This window comes from Sapajus apella, unplaced genomic scaffold (assembly GCF_009761245.1).
Source record: "Sapajus apella isolate SASKATOON/1434 unplaced genomic scaffold, GSC_monkey_1.0 scaffold77, whole genome shotgun sequence".
Taxonomy (NCBI): domain Eukaryota; kingdom Metazoa; phylum Chordata; class Mammalia; order Primates; family Cebidae; genus Sapajus; species Sapajus apella.
The window spans coordinates 4,235,134-4,252,917 of NW_022437017.1; the positions used below are offsets into that span (position 1 = coordinate 4,235,134).

Consider the following 17,784-nt stretch of genomic DNA (forward strand, 5'->3'; position numbering starts at 1 on the left):
TAGAACAATCTGTTTTTCTCTAAGATATTTGTGGAAAGTTTAGTGTTTTGGAACAAAATAAGCAAGGGTTGTATACTGAGCCTTATATTCTAGGTGCTATGTGTGTTGGGGATGTGGTGTGTGTGTGTGTGTTTCTGTGTCTGTGGAGAGAAGCTATCTAAAGAGTTTGATTCTGAAAAATGTTAACTCAAGTGTAAGGGATACAAAGAGAAGAAATGCCCAAATAGGTGTGCCAAAGAAAGGAAATCAGGGAAGACTACTTGGAGGAGGAGGCAGAATTTGCACTGGATACCTTGAAGCATGATGGGCTGGATTTAGAAATAAGGAGCTACGGTACAAAGCACTTTGCCAGCCAAAAGACAGACTAGCCTATAGATGCCTAGAGATGACTGTTGTATGTTCAGGGGAATGAACAATAGCAACAGCAATAGCAAACAACAAAATAAGCTGACATTAATGTAGCACTTACTGTATTTCAGGCACTGTTTGAGTGCTTGCCCTGAATTATTTCACTTTCTCTATATAAGCCACGTTACAGAGGAAGATGGGAGTCTTGGAGTTGTGCAAGAGTGGTGGGCAGGCTTGTTTCCTGGGGTGCAGGGGATGAAGGGGTGGAATCTTGAGGGGAGCGCAGAGTGATATGGAGCCATGGAGGGTGTTGGAGCCTGGGACAGACCACCTTCAGGAGAATGAGAACGCAGAGCATTTGTGCAATGGAGATCAGACTCCCTGGAGAGTGTGATCACACCACACCCAGGTGAAAGGTAATTAGGTCTTGACTGCAGGCCAGGATAGCTGTCCGGGAAGAAAAGTCAGCCAGCGAGGTGGGAAGATTGACAAAACAAATACATTCAGCTTTCCTTGCCCTATTTCTGACGCGGGCACCTTTATCCCCATAAGTCATCTCCTGAAGGTCTTCGGTGTTGACGCACTAGAGACAGTTCCCCTTTTGCCTTCTGCACCTGCTGCGTTACCCAATCCCCTGTAATCCCATTGTCATGATTGCATCATTTCAGAGGTGATAGTTTTAAGGATTTTAACAGGGCTTGCCAAAAGAATTATTTTCTTTGCCTTTTGAAAGTAATTACTTAGGCATGGGGACTTTACAGAGAAAGTCACTCATCCCAGCTGGCTGCAGAGTGTACAGGGCCCAGGATGAAAACACAGGGCCCAGGTTTCATGCCTATGAAGCCGGCTCTGCCCCTGATCCTTCTGAGGCATCCACCATGCATCCACTCACCTCTCTTGTTTCCCGCTCATTTTCTCTTCTAGTGTGCCCTGGCATGGATATCCGGAACAATCTCAGCAGGCTGCATGAGCTGGAGAATTGCTCTGTCATCGAAGGACACTTACAGATACTCTTGATGTTCAAAACGAGGCCCGAAGATTTCCGAGACCTCAGTTTTCCCAAACTCATCATGATCACTGATTACTTGCTGCTCTTCCGGGTCTATGGGCTCGAGAGCCTGAAAGACCTGTTCCCCAACCTCACCGTCATCCGGGGATCGAGACTGTTCTTCAACTATGCGCTGGTCATCTTTGAGATGGTTCACCTCAAGGAACTCGGCCTCTACAGCCTGATGAACATCACCCGGGGTTCTGTCCGCATTGAGAAGAACAATGAGCTCTGCTACTTGGCCACTATTGACTGGTCCCGTATCCTGGATTCCGTGGAGGACAATTACATCGTGTTGAACAAAGATGACAACGAGGAATGTGGAGACATCTGTCCAGGTACCTCGAAGGGCAAGACCAGCTGCCCTGCCACTGTCATCAACGGGCAGTTTGTCGAACGGTGTTGGACTCACAGTCATTGTCAGAAAGGTATGCTGGGGATACAGGGTTTTAAGCAGTATCTCATGTTTGTTCTTCTAGAAACCTTAAAAGATTTATTAAATATTTTAAGCTTAAAAAGTTAAATGGCCATTAGGTAGGGGACAGGGGACGGCGAGTAGTGGCATTCACTGGCTCAGGGAGTGGCAGACTTTTTCTGTAAAGACTCAGATAGTAGATACTTTAGATTTTGCAGGCCATGTGGTCTCTGTCGCAATGACTCAATTCTGCATTGTAGTGGGCAAGCAGCCACAGGCATGTATAAACGTATGAGTATGGATGTGTTTCAATAAAACTTTATTTACAAAAACAAGTTGTGGGCCAGATTTTGCCCAAGGACAGCAGTTCGCCACCTTCTGTGCCAGACAGTGAATGTTTTTCTTGCTTGGGAGAGAAAAAGGAGTGGGAAACAATAGATTTGGTTTTTTAAAAATGTAGTTTAGTTCTTACCTGATTATAGAAGTGATATTGCTCATAACAGACATTTGGAAAAAGAAATGTGTAAAGGAAAAGAAAAGCAAAACGTTCATCTTATTCCACAATGCATGTCACTGAGAGTTTATCGGGGATTGTTCTTTCTAGTGGTCTTCAAGAATCTGTTGTGTCTAGTAAAGGTTTCCTTAATCATTTCTGTTATTGGGGATAAAGATGATTTTCAGACCGAGTGCGGAGGCTCATGCCTATTATCCCAGCATTTTGGGAGGCTAAGGCAGGTGGATCACCTGAGGTCAGGAGTTTGAGACCAGCCTGACCGATATGGATAAACCTTGTCTCTACTAAAAATACAAAATTAGCTGGGCATGGTGGTATGTGCCTGTAGTCCCAGCTACTTGGGAGGCTGAGGCAGGAGAATCACTTGAACCCGGTAGGTGGAGATTTCGGTGAGCCAAGATAGCACCACTGCACTCCAGCCTGGGCAACAAAAGTGAAACTCCATCTCAAAAAAAAAAAAAAAAAAAGGTGATTTCTAGTTTTCGCAAAGAGAGTGATGAACATTTTGGAGTGGAAGCTTTATCTAGCAGTTGTTTCTTTAGGCTTGCTTTCTAGAAGTGAAATTTCTGGGTCATAGGCTCTTGGTGCAGATTGCCAAATGGTGTTCCGGAAATGTTTTACCAATGGCCTCTCCTAGCTTTGGACGAGAGGGAGCACCTTGGCCAGCCTTTGAGTGTTGTTTGAGAAATCTTTCATAATTGACTGTGGGAGGGAGGAGCTGACGTGTGGCCATTGTTTCTATTTGCATTTCTTTGATTGCTATCGGGGTTAAACCTTTTAAAACACATTTATTTATCATTTGGGTTTTCTCTTCCTGTTCATATCCTTTGTGCGTTTATCTTTTAGTACCTCAGCAGCTTCTGCAAAATTAATCTGTCTGTGGTTTCATCAATGACTGCTGCTAACCCTTTGCCAATTGAATTTCGTTGTTGTTGTTGCTCCGTGGTTAAAATAGCCTGGGATGTATTTTGCTGGAGAAGCTTACAATGTTTATGGAGCTCCGAGCTGGATTTCTGTGTGCCACTTCTGTACTTTACACTTAGAAAGTCTTTTTCTACCCATGAAAGAATTTTTTCTCTACATTTTGTATTTTAATTATTTTTTCTTTTGGAGACGAAGTTTTACTCTTGTCATTCAGGCTGGAGTGCAATGGCTCGATCCCAGCTCCCTGTAACCTCCACCTCCCGGGTTCAAGCAGTTCTCCTGTCTCAACCTCCACGTAGCTGAGATTACAGGTGTGCACCACACCTGTGCACCATGCCCAACTAATTTTTGTATTTTTAGTAGAGAAGGGGTTTCACCATGTTGGTCAGGCTGGTCTTGAACTCATGCCCTCGGATGATCCGCCTGCCTTGGCTCTGAAAGTGCTGGGATGACAGGTGTGAGCCACCACACTCGGTCAACAGCCAGCTAAGTTTTGTATATGTTGTAGAGACAGGATTTGGCCGTGTTGGCCAGGCTGGTCTTGAACTTCTGGGCTCAAGTAATCCTCCCACCTTGGCCTCCCAGAGTGCTGCAATTTCATGCATCGGCCACCGTGCCTGGTTGTACCTGAGGTTTCCAGTGAATTAGACATCTTTTTACTATTAAGAACTAGGCTTCTTGTATCTGGGAGGTTGAGGCTGCACTGAGCCCTGTTTGTGCTACTGGGCTCCAGCCTGGGTGACAAAGCGAGACTCTATCTCAAAAACAAAGAAAATAAAAACTGAACACAAAACAAAACAAAAAAAGGGCTTGTTTTTCCAGTACTGGGGGTTTTGTCACCCAGGGAAGGTTCAACTAACACTTCCTGGGGTCCCGGTTCCTGGCATCTGGTATATATCTCAGCCATCAATAGTAGCAGTATCCCGAGGGGGCCTGCCATGTCCTGATAATAATGTCAAGAAATGATTGTTTTATTTAATTTATTTATTTATGAGACGGAGTCTCACTCTGTCACCAGGCTGGAGGGCAGTGGTGCAATTTCAGCTCCCTGCAACCTCCGCCTCCCAGGTTCAAGCGATTCTCCTGCCTCAGCCTCCCCAGTAGCTGGGATTACAAGCATGCGCCATCACATCCAGCTAATTTTTGTATTAGTAGAGACAGGGTTTCACCATGTTGGCCAGGCTGGTCTCAAACTCCTGACCTCAGGTGATCCACCCACCTCAGCCTCTGAAAGTGCTGGAATTTCAGGTGTGAGCCACCGTGCCCGGCCAAGAAATGCTTGTTTTTTGAACTGTTAACCCTTACTTTGGAGAGCAACTCAGCTTCAGCTTTCTTTCCCCTCTTCAGTTTCTTTTATTGTGGTAAAATACACATAGCATAACATTTGCCATCTTAACTTTTTTTTTTTTTTTGAGGTGGAATCTTGCTCTGTCACCTAGGCTGGAGGGCAGTGGTGCAATCTCAGCTCACTGCAACCTCCGCCTCTTGGATTCAAGTGATTTTCCTGCCTCAGTCTCCCCAGCAGCTGGGACTACAGGTGCTAGCCACCATGTCCGGCTAATTTTTGTGCTTTTAAGAGAGAGGGGGCTTTGCCATGTTGGCCAGGCTGATCTCAAGCCCCGACCTCAAGCGATAACACCCACCTCGGCCTCACAAAGTGCTGGGATTCCAGGTGTGAGCCACTGTGCCCGGCCTCATCTTAACCCTTTTAAGTGCACAGTTCAATGGCCTTAAGTGTGTTTACATGATTATGCAGCCATGGCCACCACCATCTCCCGAATGTTCTGATCCTCCCAAACCGAAACTCTGTCCCCACGAAAAACTCACCCCTCATGTCCCTTTCCCAGCCGCTGACACCCACCATCCCACTTCCTGTCTCTATGAATGTGATGACTCTGGGGACCTCCTGTGAGTGGAATCAGACAGGATTTGTCCTTTTGTGCCTGGCTTATTTCGCTGAGCCTGATGTCCTCAAGGTTCATCCTCATGGAAGCCAGTGTCAGATACTCTTTCCTTTTTCAGGCTAAGTCATATTCCATTGTATGGTGGGAGCACATTCTGCGTGTTCATTCATCCATCCACGGGCATTAGGCTGCTTCCACATTTCTGCTTTTGTGAATCACGGCGCTGTGAATACCCGTTTACATTTGTAGCTTTTCAATGCCTGCATTCACCTTGATGCTGAGGCTTTCAGAGGCTTGCTTATTTATTTATTTATTTATTGAGATGGAGTTTCGCTCTTGTCACCCAGGCTGGAGTGAAATGGCACAATCTGAGCTCACTGCAACCTCTGCCTCCTCGGTTCAAGCAATTCTTCTGCCTCAGCCTCCTGAGTAGCTGTGAGTACAGACATCTGCCACCACACCTGGCTAATTTTTGTGTTTTTAATAGAGATGGGGTTTTACCATGTTGGTCAGGCTGATCTCAAACTCCTGCCCTTAGATGATCTGTCTGCCTTGGCCCCCCAGAATGCTGGGATTACAGGCATGAGCCACTGCACCCAGCCTTAGGAGGTTTATTTAATGTCTGATGGGATTTTTGAATGCAGAATAGATTGAACCTTCAGTAGATACTCCTCTGTCTTAGGGGACAGAAATAGGCTGGAGAAAGCTATCCATCAACCCCTCTTTTCCCTCAGAGTCTTCTCAGACACTTCCGTGAACATCTGTGGTTGTCATTTTTTTCTTCCACACTTGGCAGCTTCTGGAAGCATCAGGGGAATGGGTAAACATTTAGGATGAAGTTACTTGTTTGTCCTTTGGACCTAGTTTAAGCAATTCTGTGAAAAGTGCACCCCTTCTTCTACCTGTCCCTTAAGCAATGATGCTTTCTGCAGAAAGACCAAAGGAAGGCTTTCAGTGGTTAAGGGGGCCGGGTGTGGTGGCTCACACCTGTTACCCCAGCACTTTGGGAGGCTGAGGTGGGTGGATCACTTGAGGTCAGGAGTTCAAGACAAGCCTGGCCCACGTAGTGAAACTCTGTCTCTACTAAAAATACAAACATTTAGCCAGGCATGGTGGTTGGTGCCTGTAATCCCAGCTACTCAGGAGGCTGAGGCAGGAGAATCGCTTGAGCCTGGGAGGCAGAGGTTGCAGTGAGCTAAGATCATGTCATTGTACTCCAGCCTGGGCAACACAGTGAAACTCCGTTTAAAAAAAAAAAGAAAAAAATAGTTAAGGGAATTAAAAGAAAAAGCAACAACAAACCACCATGGTGCATGCCAATGATTCATAGCCTGGACTCCCTCTCTCCATTATCCTGCTGTGGATTTGGGAGGAAGATACCAGAAGAGGTCAAATGCAAGAAGCTCTGAATGGGAAGAGCGGAGACAGGGTCTGTGTACTGTCTGCCTACTAGGTCACATTCTGGGGAACTCAGGGCATAGGAAGGGAGCCAGCCTTTGCCTCCTCAGAGCGGCCAGTCTAGTGGCCAATGCAGATGTTGACCATAAAACCAAGCACACTCGGGAGGGGGAGAGTTAGAGGGAGATGGATATTGGTTCAGCCAGCCAGGCGCGGTGGCTCACGCCTGTAATCCCAGCACTTTGGGAGGCCGAGGAGGGCAGATTTTTTGAGCTCAGAAGTTCAAGACCAGCCTGGGCAACCTGGAGATACAATGAAAAAATACAAAAATTACAAACCATGAATAAATACAAAAATTAGCCCAGGCATGGTGGCAGGTGCCTGTGACCCTAGCTACTCAGAAGGCTGAGGTGGGAGGATCGCTTGGGCCCGGGGATGGAGGTTGCAGTGAGCTGAGAATGCACCACTCCACTGCAGCCTGGGTGACGGAGTGTGGTGGTCTGGGGGTTAAATGAGATGGTGCAGGAGGAGGCACTTAACCCAGCCTCAGGTGCTCCGTGAGTGTTCTGAAAGTTTCCAGTAAGTAAGCACCATGGGCCCACCCTATCTGGGCAGATCGGCTTCCAGGTGAATATTTACCAGGGTTCAGCCTCATTTCTGACTTTGGCCTTGAGGCAGGCAGAGGAACGTGTATCTTGTGACCCTGTCGATGAGGGGTGGCTGCCCCAGACGAAAGACCACCCTGATTTTCAGGTGCCAACAGCGTGCAATGCTCTGGAAATTCTCAGCTCTGGGCATTTCGAGGGGACCCAAAGCCACATGGCTTGCCTGACTAGCTGCTGTAGCCAAAGCCACTGGCATTTTCTTTCTGGGAGGTCACCCCAGCTGCTCACTGCCGATCAGAGGGGTGGGTGAGGCCGGGACACGCTGGGTGCCAGGGGAAACCAGCCTGAGATGCCACATATGGACTTCGGCACCAAAGCACGAGGAGGAGGCTGAAAGCAGCAAATCCCTCCTCCCCTGGTCTGAGATTACAGCTTTGAGTCTCTGAAAGTGTGGTATTCTGCCTACCACACTGAATATCATGTATTGAAATGCATGAGTTTAAATGCCCGCTCTTGAAGGGTTTGACTTTTGGCAGAGTTTTTAGCTGCCTATGGAACGTCTCTGCTTCTTTTTCTTCTTCCACTTAAAAAGTTTGCCTTGATATTTTATTTTTATTTTTTACATTTATATTTAGTTTTTATTTCTTTTTAATTGAGATAGGGGTCTTGCTACGTTGCCCAGGCTGATCTCAAACTCCTGGGCTCAAGGGAATCCTTCCACCTCAGCCTCTCTTTAAAGTGCTAGGATTATAGGTGTGAGCCACCGTGCTGGACTTACCTTGATTTTTTCTTTCTTTTTTCTTTTTTTGATATAGAGCCTCGGCCTGTCACCCAGGCCAGAGGACAGTGGTATGATCTCAGCTCACTGCAACCTCCATCTCTCAGGTTCAAGCGATTCTCCTGCCTCAGCCTCCTGAGTAGCTGGGATTACAGGCATGTGCCACCATGCCTGGCTAATTTTTGTATTTGTAGTAGAGATGGGGTTTCACCATGTTGCCTAGGCTGGTCTCGAACTCCTGGCCTCAAGTGGTCTGCCTGTCTCAGCCTCCCAAAGTGCTGGGATTACAGGTGTGAGCTACCATGCTGGGCCAATCAGAACTGTTCTTCCAGCAAATGCTAATTTCATGCCAGCTGTGGTTCTAAGTCCTCTAATTAGGATAATGCACCCCATCTTCCCAACAATCTTATTTATGGTTGAGGCCATTAAGGCTTCAAGAGATTAAGCAACTTCCCCATCCCCAACACCACTTCGCTCCCACATACACATGGGTAGTAAGTAGTGGAGATGGGATTTGAACCCAGGGATTCTGGCTCAGAATCTAAGCTCCTTATCATTGTGTTTTATGGATATCATTGTGGGAAGTTGGTGAAATGCAGGAAACAGTAAAAAGAAAGGAAGGAAGGAGGGAAAGGAGGAAAGGAAAAAAGGAGGAAGGAAGGAGGAAAGAAAGGAAAGGAAAGGAAGAAAGGAGGGAAGGAGGGAGGAAAGAAAAAAAGGAAACCAGAGGAAATTCAGAATTTGCCCCTGCGAACGTGCTGTTGCCTCTTCTTATCGGCCTTCTCATCCTGTCTGGACTCAGTGGCCTCTCCCATCAGACAAAGCTCCCCTGAAGGCAGGGACTTGGTGTATTCCAAGCACCTGTCATGGCACCTGGCTCACAGTTGACAAACAATGACATCCTTAACACCTATCAGTAGCTAGTGTTTATTGAACACTTACTATGCCCTAAGCAATGCCTTAGGGGATCCCACCACAGCCTATGAGGGTTTGTTATCCTCATTTTACAAAAGAGGGAACGGAGGCATTGCTAGGAATGAAGAGACTTGCTCTAGGAGACCTAGCTCAGGAATGGTTTGACGTTAGACTTGTCTGACATAGGGCCTTTGCCCACAGATCAGCAAACTATGACCTGTGGGCCAAATCCAGTCTACCAGCTGCTGTTTTTGTATGATCTATGAGCTAAGAATTTTTAATTTTAATTTTAATTTTAGAGATGGGGTCTCACTCTGTCGCCCAGGCTGGAGTGCAGTGGGGTGATCATAGGTCCCTGCAACCCCCGCCTCCTGAGTAGCTGGAGCCACAGCATGCGCCACCAGGCCTACTAGTTTCTTTCTATTTGTTTGGTAGAGATGGGATCCCAGTGTGTTGCCCAGGCTGGTCTCAAACAACTGGGCTCAAACAATCCTCCTGCCTCGGCCTCCCAAAGTGCTGGGACCATAGGCGTGAGCCACTGTGCTTGCTCGGCTTAAGAATGCTTTTTTCACATTTTTGGCTGGGCGCAGTGGGTCATGCCTGTAATTCCAGCACCTTGAGAGGCCCAGGCGGGCTGACTACTTGAGACGAGGAGTTCGAGATCAGCCTGTCCAATGTCAAGAAACGCCATCTCTACTAAAAAAAAGTACAAAAAGGGACCTGGCGCAGTGGCTCGTGCCTGTCATCCCAGCACTTTGGGAGGCCGAGGCGGGCAGATCATCTGAGGTCAGGAGTTCAAAAGCAGCCTGGCCAACATGGCAAAACCCTGTCTCTACTAAAAATAGAAAAATTAGCCAGGCGTGGTGGCGGGCGCCTGTAATCCCAGCTACTCAGGGTGTCGGGGGTGGCTGTGGCAGGAGACTAACTTGAACCTGGGAGGCAGAGGTTGTAGTGAGCCAAGATAGCACCACTGCACTCCAGCCTGGGCGACAGAGCGAGACTCCATCTCAGGAAAAAAAAAAAATTACAAAAATGAACCAGGCATGGTGGCAGATGCCTGTAATCCTAGCTACTCGGGAGGCTGAGACAGGAGAATCTCGGTTGCAGTGAGCAGAGATTGCGCTGCTGCACCCCAGCCTGGGTGACAGAGTGAGCCTCTGTCTCTCTATATATGAGCAGGACATTCAGCATTCAGGGATACAGGCTGTTGCAGTGGAACTTGGGGCACATAGACTCAGGCCGACGCAGCCCTGCTGCCCCTTGCTGGTTCTGAGGGGAGGGGGTTGCATGGCATCAGATGCCACCCTTGCCCCTTTTAGAGCTCTCTGTTTGGGTGGGGGAGTGCAGTAAATGTACAGTACAAGGCCCCGCTTCCACCCGGCTCCCTCCTCCCACCCCCGCCTTTCTCTTTCGAGTGAGTCATCAAACCGGTGCTTCTAGATGCATTTGGAGCAGAGCACCTGGAAATCATGATGTTCTCTAGATAACAGAGTACATTGATAAATTTCCTTGTGGCAATGTCACTATAGTCCATGAAGAAGACAAGAAAGTGCAACGCCTGCGCACGGGGATCCAACAACAAAAAAGATAAAGTGGGGGAGGCTGGGCACGGAGGCTCACGCCTGTCATCCCAACACTTTGGGAGGCCGAGGCAGGCAGATCACCTGAGGTTGGGAGTTCAAGACCAGCCTGGCCAACATGGTGAAACCCCATCTCTACAAAAAATACAAAAATTAGTCAAGTGTGGTGGCGGGTGCCTGTAATCCCAGCGGATGGCTGAGGCAGGAGAATCGCTTTAACCCAAGAGGCGGAGGTTGCAGTGAGCTGAGATTGCGCCACTGCACGCCAGCCTGAGTGACAGAGCGAGACTCTGTCTTAAAAACATAAATAAATAAATAAGGTGGGTCACGCGATGTGAATGATGGCCCACTTGAATTTCTCATTCATTTTTCTTCCCTTTTATGTTGTCAAAGATCTTTAAAAAAGAAAAAATCTAGGAGAGAAACAAAGAAAGAAAAGCACTGTGCTGAAAAAATTCCATAATATTTGTAATTCAGTTTTTACTTGGATGATTAGAATTTTTTTTTTTAATAACAAAGGTCTCAACTCTGTCCCGTAGGCAGGAGTGCATTGATGAGGGGTGCGGAGGGGAGAGGGAGAGGAAGGAGAGAGGGTGGGATGGAAGGATATTCAGGTGGATGCAATGGCAGACAAGGCCGAGAGGTGTTTTGTGGGAAAGGGTGAAGAGGGAGCCTCATGGCAGGAAGGGAGGCTTGGACCAGCACAGGGTCATCATGTGCTCCAGTGCCATCATGAAGGTCACACAGGGGCCATGTTTAGGAGGGACTCTTTCCACCAATACTCAGTGGACAGCCTTGCTGAGCCAGGCTTTTTGTTGGGGCCCTAGAGTCCTTGCTGAGTCAGGGAGGAAGTCGAAGTAATTCTAAGGGCCGGGCACAGTGGCTCACGCCTGTAATCCCAGCACTTTGGGAGGCTGAGGCAGGCAGATCACGAGGTCAAGAGATCAAGACCATTCTGGTCAACATAGTGAAACCCCATCTCATCTCTACTAAAAAAATACAAAAATTAGCTGGGCATGGTGGCATGCACCTGTAGTCCCAGCTACTTGGGAGGCTGAGGCAGGAGAATCGCTTGAACCCAGGAAGTGGAGGTTGCAGTGAGCCAAGATCTTGCCACTGCACTTCAGCCTGGTGCCTGGCAGCAGAGCAAGACTCTGTCTCACAAAAAAAAAAAAAAAAAAAAAGTCACTCTAAGGTTGTATAAGCTGAGTGGGCAGAAAGCCCTTTGGTGGGTGCAAGGTTGCACTGAAAGATGGCAGACCAGTTGGCCGTGTGGTCACTCTGCTGCCCCGAAGATGATGAAGATGACTTTGTCTACATCTGTAATGGTGAAGATAACAAATTTACAATTCCCACAGTTGCCTGGCTTCCTGGAGCCGGTGGGCGGGGGTGGGAGGCTGAGGGATATCAACTGAAATGTAGCCTTTTGGCCCACTCTTTTTGCGAGGAAGGTGGAGGGCGTTGAAAGCCGCCGTTATGGAAAGGCTGCTCTCTCTGCTTTCCTGGTTGGCTGTCTGCTAACTTGGTAACTGGTCTGACAAGTTTTTCTTTTTCTGCCTCCTACCTGATGATATTCATTGACCAGTTATTTCCCATGTCACCCGACCCTTTGTCAGAATTAAAATCTGTTCTTCATGACTGAACACCTGAAATGCCCCAGGGAGGACCCAGGGACGGCAGCAAGGGAGGGAGTGCACATCAGGCCAGGATTCCAGGTCTCTCTGAATGCTCCTGTGTGGGGTAGAACTGTCCATTTCCCAGTAAAGGGAAGGGATGTGTGTGCTGGAGTTTCAAAATTGTACCCCTTATCTGATCTCCTCTTTCCCCTGTCTTCCTTCTCTGTTTTTGTTTGTTTTTGAAATGGGATCTTGCTTGTTGCCCAGTCTGCAGTGCAGTGGTGTGATCACAGCTCACTGCAGCCTCAGCCTTCTAGGTTCAAGCAGCCCTCCAGTCTCAGCCTCTCCAGTAGCTGGAACTATAGGAAGCGAAGGGGAGGGGAGGGGAGGGGAAGGGAGAGGGGAGAAAGGGGAAGGGGAAGGGGGAGGGAAGGGAAGGTGCACACCACCATGCCCAGCTAATTTTTTTGATTTTTTTTTTTTAAGAGTTGGAGTCTTGCTGTTTCCCAGGCTAGAACTCCTGTCCTCAAGTGACCCTCTCACTTCAGCCTCCCCATTAGCTAAGACTACAGGTGTCACCACCATGCCTGTCTAATTTTTATTCTATTTTTATTTTTGTAGAGATGGGGATTTTGCTATGTTGCCCAGGCTGGTCTTGAACTCTTAGGCTCAAGCAATCTTCCCACCTTGGGCCTCCCGAAGTGTTGGGATTACAGGTGTGAGCCACCATGCCTGATCTATATGCTCATTCTTTTTTTTTTTTTTTGAGATGGAGTCTTGCTCTGTCACCTAGGCTGGAGTGCAGTTGCGTGATCTTGGCTCACCACAACCTCCGCCTCCCGAGTTCAAGTGATTCTCCTGCCTCAGCCTCCTGAGTGCTGGGATTACAGGTGCATGCCACCATGCCGGCTAATTTTTATATTTTATAGTGGAGATGGGGTTTCACCAGGCTGGCCAGGCTGGTGTCAAACTCCTGGCCTCAAGTGATCCACCAGCCTCAGGCTCCTAAAGTGCTGGGCTGACAAGTGTGAACTACTGCGCCCAGACTGTTTGCTCATTTTTAAACATAAATGATGTCAAAAGTGGGAAGCAAATAAGAGCACACTGCTCTCTTCTGGTCCCTGATTGCTTGTCATCCTGGGGCCGGAAGAGGAACAGCAGATTGGGCCACCTTTCTCCAAAGACAGGTTTGGGAAGTGGACCAAGGTCTCTCAATACACTGGACTTAACATGATCATCAAATTTGCACTGGAGGGGCCGGGCAAGGTGGCTCACGCCTGTAATCCCAGCACTTTGGGAGGTCCAGGAGGGCGGATCACCCGAGGTCAGGAGTTCAAGACCAGCCTGGCCAACATGAAAAAACCCCCTCTCTACTAAAAATAAAAAAATTAGCTGGTTGTGGTGGTGGGTGCCACCCAGCTACTTGGGAGGCTGAGTCAGGAGACTCACTTGAACCCGGGAGGTGGAGGTTGCACTGAGCTGAGATCATGTCACTACTCCAGCCTAGGTGACAAGAGCAAAACTCTATCTCAAAAAAAAAAAAAAAAAAAATTACACTGTAGGGCACATGGTAGGTGAAGCTCATCATTGTCAAGTACATGGAGGGTTTGGGGTAGAGAGTCATGTGGCTTCTTTATTCTAGAAGTTTCTTTACCTCTCGTTTTTTCCCAGGTAAAGAAGAGGGTCTTGGATTTTTTTTTTTTTTTTTTTTTTGAGATGGAGTCTCACTTTATCACCCAGGCTGGAGTGCAATGACATGATCTCTGCTCACTGCAGACTGGGTTCAAGCAATTCTTCTGCCTCAGCCTCCCAAGTAGCTGGGGTTACAGGCACCTCCCACCATTCCCAGCTAATTTTTGTATTTTTAGTAGAGATGGGGTTTCTCCATGTTGGCCAGGCTGGTCTCGAACTCCCAGCCTCAGGTGCTGGGATTACAGGCGTGAGTCACCGCCCCGGGCCAGGTCTTGGATCTTTAATGAAGACTCTAAGGCTTATTGACTGCAGCCTAGAAAGAATGGCTGTTTAATGGGATTTATCACGGAGTGTTTCCAAGGGCTCACATGGGGAAGGAAAGCATTCCTATTAGAAGATCTGATCAGAATGGGCTTTCAGTGCTGGCACCTGGTCATGTTGGCATGCGGTGTGCGAAGCACCACGTTGTTTACTGCCCACTGACCACCTGCCGGAGACCAGTCCGGGCAGCATACTGAGGCCCCATCTCTACTATAAATAAAATAAAAAATTAGCCGAGCATGGTGGTGTGCACCTGTATTCCCAGCTACTTGGGAGACTGAGATGGGAGGATCACTTGTGCATGGAAGGTTGAGGCTGCAGTGAGCCAAGATCACACATTGCCCTGCAGCCTGCGTGACAGAGCAAGACCTTGGCTTGGAAATAAATAAATGGGTTGGTTTGTTTGGGTCTCTAGCAGTGGTTTTTGTCTCCCAGGGGACATTTGGCCATGTCTGGAGACATTTTTGGTTGTCACAACTCTAGGGAATGTGTATGTACTGCTTTCATTGAGCAGATGGAGGCCAGGGATGCTTTTCAACATCTGGCAAAACAGAGACAGCCCAGCCACAAAGAGCGATTCAGCCTCAAGTGTCAATAGTGCTGAGGGTGAGAAACGCTGGTCTACAGGTTCTCCCTCCACCCCTTTCTGTTCCTTACCTTCTCTCTGTTAAAGAGCTGGGCTCTGGCTTGGGGTGCGTTCCCCAGTCTGGGTGTTGCTGATCACACATTCCTGGGACAGTTCCACTTGCCCCTCTGAGCTCCAGACTCAGAGCTACAGTCACACTCAGGTTCTACCTCCTGGACTGACTTTATTTAATGGGTACCACTCGCATTTAGCACTCCCTGGAGTCAGCTATTTTCAAAGGCAATCATGCTTGATGCTGTTCTTTTGCACATGGGTCTGAGTGGTGGTGCGTTCTTTGATTTTTTTTAATTTTTCTTTTGTTTACACCTGTTTCCTTCTTTCCTTCCTTCTTCCTTTCCTTTCCTTCCTCCTTCCCTTCCCTTTCCTCTTTCCTTTCTTTCTCTCTTTCATTCTTTCTCTTTATTTCCTCCCTTCCTTCCATCTCTCCCTCCCTCCCTTTCTCCCCCTTTCTCTCCTTCCTTCTCTTTCCTTCTTTCTTTTCTTCCTTTTTTCTTTATTTCTTACCTCCCTTCCTTCCCTCTCTTCCTCTTTCCTTTTCTCCCCCTCTCTTTCTCTCTCTTCCTTTCCTTTCCATCCCCTTCCCTCCCTTTCCCTTCCCTCCCTTTTCTTCCTTTCCTCCTCCTTCCTTCCCCTTCCCTACCCCTTCCCTTCCCTTCCTTTTCTTTTCTCTTTTCCTTTCTTTTCTTTTCTTGGCAGGGTCTTGCTCTATCACCCAGGCTGGAGAACGGTAGCATGATCATGGCTCATGGCAGTCTTGAACTCCTGGCCTCAAGCTATCCTCCTACCTCAGCCTCCCGAGTAGCTGGAACTACAGGTGTCTGCTACCATGCCCAGTTAAAATTTTTGTTTGTTTGTTTTAGATGGAGTCTCACTCTGTTGCTCAGGTTGGAGTGCAGTGGCGTGATCTCAGCTCACTGCAGCCTCCACCTTCTGGGCTCAGATGATTCTCCTGCTTCAGCCTCCTGAGTAGCTGGAATTACAGGCACATGCCACCATGCCCACCTAATTTTTGTACTTCTATTAGAGACGGGTTTTGCCATGTTGGCCAGGCTGGTCTCGAACTTCTGACCTCAAGTAATCTGTCTGCCTCAGCCTCCCAAAGTGCTGGGATTATAGGCATGAGCCACTGTGCCTAATCCCAGCTAATTTTTTTAAATTTATTTTTTGTACAGATAGGGTCTCATTATATTGGCCAGGCTGGTTTTGAACTCCTGGGCTCAAGCAGTTCCACCACCCTCCCCTCCCCTAATTCACTGGGATTACAGGTGTACCTTTTTTTTTTTTTTAAATGGGCAAGACTAAAATATTTGTCTAGAGTTCATACTTGAGTGATAAAGCTATACAGGGATTACATCTGAGAATTTCGTTCTGCAGTAAAATGGTGCCGATGGGCCTCCCTGTTTTTAGTGTCTGACAAACAGGGCACAGACCGAACCTCATAACAAAACTTTGTGTTCCTGATGAAGGCAAGTTTTGCTAAGAAAATTATTTTTATGAGCAAGAAAGGTATGAAGGTTATTTGCAAAGGAATTTTACTAGGGTGAGAAAAAAGCAAGAGGTTTATCTTAGGATTCCTGGTGGTACAGAAGACGAAATGGGCAGAGACGTCACCACAGATGTCACCGGGAAAGTGATAGCTGAACCTCTGAAAGGAAAGAGCTTCCCAGGGAGGGACGAATCTGATGCAGTAAAAAAAGCTGGAGGATGCTGTTAAGTTTGCCAGCGTAGTTCACAGGAAGGTGAAATTCTTCACAGACTTAGTTTTGAAAGGGTGGCTTCAAAAGATCCCTGGGTGATGTGGGCGGGGAGGTGGAAATGGGCATGGTAGATCACGCCTATAATCCCAGTACTTTGGGAGGCCAAGGCAGGTGGATCACTTGAGGTCAGGAGTTCAAGACCAGCCTGGCCAATCTGGTGAGACCCCATTCTCTACTAAAAATACGAAAATTATCCAGGTGTGGTGGTGCACATCTGTGGTCCCAGCTACACGGAGGCTGAGGCAGGAGACTCGCTTGAACCCCGGAGGTGGAGGTTGCGGTGAGTTGAGATTGCACCACTGCACTCCAGTCTGGGTGACACAGCAAGAGTCTATCGAGAGAGACAGAGAGAGAGAGAGAGAGAGAGGGAGGGGGGGGGGGGGGGGGGGGAGGGGGGGGGAGGGAGACTGGGGTGTGGTTTGACTTGAATTGGGGGCATCTGGCCATGGGAACATCATATGTCTAAGTGTCTTCTGTTGGGAATTACAGATATCAACAGTGGGCATTGGATATCATGAAAAATAAGCATTGCATGATGTGATAAAGTGAAGGACATGTCGTCATGTTGACTCTGATTCTTGGGAGGAGAGATCCAGGTGGCTAAAGTAGACCCAGATCATAAGAACTACAAACTCAGAATCAAATAAGTCAGAAAATGACACGGATGTTTTTTCTTTTGACCCAAAGTACGAACGTTGCCCACATAGTGGTGAACATGTTTCTTCTTCTTCTTCTTCTTCTTTCTTCTTTCTTCTTTCTTCTTCTTCTTCTTTTTTTTTTTTTGAGCTAGAGTCTTGCTCTGTTGCCCAGGCTAGAGTGCAGTGGCGCAATCTTGGCTCACTGCAACCTCCGTCTCCCGCGTTCAAGCCATTCTCCTATCTCAGCCTCCTGAATAGCTGGGATTATAGGTATGTGTCACCACGCCTGGCTAATTTTTGTATTTTTAGTAGAGACAGGGTTTCACCATGCTGGCCGGGATGGTCTCGAACTCCTGACCTAGCGATCCGCCCACTTCGGCCTCCCAAAGTGCTGGGATTACAGGCGTGAACCACTGCATCTGGCCTGTGAACACATTTCTAAGTTTTTCCCGGGTTGACAAAGACCTTGAAAAAAAATCTGGCAAGCCAGGAATAGTCAAGGCAATACATTCTTCAGAACTTGTTCTTGCCAACTCAGTAAATGTCTAATGGCGTGGGTTTTTTATTGTATTTTAGGGGACATTAGAATATTTACAAAGGGCTTTCCCAGGTTTGGTCATAACTTTATTTTCCTCACGCTATTTGCCCCCTAAAGTCTTAAATCTTTCCGTTGCCACTTCTGGGT

At 47.8% G+C, this 17,784-nt stretch overlaps 1 protein-coding gene across 5 annotated transcripts in view; it reads left to right on the plus strand.

The window, feature by feature from the left end:
* The window catches only part of INSR (insulin receptor), a 160,295-nt gene that overhangs the window by 19,697 nt on the left and 122,814 nt on the right, over positions 1-17,784 (plus strand). For 4 of the 5 annotated variants that reach the window (XM_032252049.1, XM_032252051.1, XM_032252050.1 and 1 more), the window contains exon 2: positions 1,273-1,824. In XM_032252049.1, coding sequence (XP_032107940.1) covers positions 1,273-1,824 — 552 coding nt within the window. Of the gene's footprint in view, positions 1-606; positions 739-1,272; positions 1,825-17,784 lie in introns of those variants that run through there. The other variant, XM_032252053.1, reaches the window with a different exon arrangement.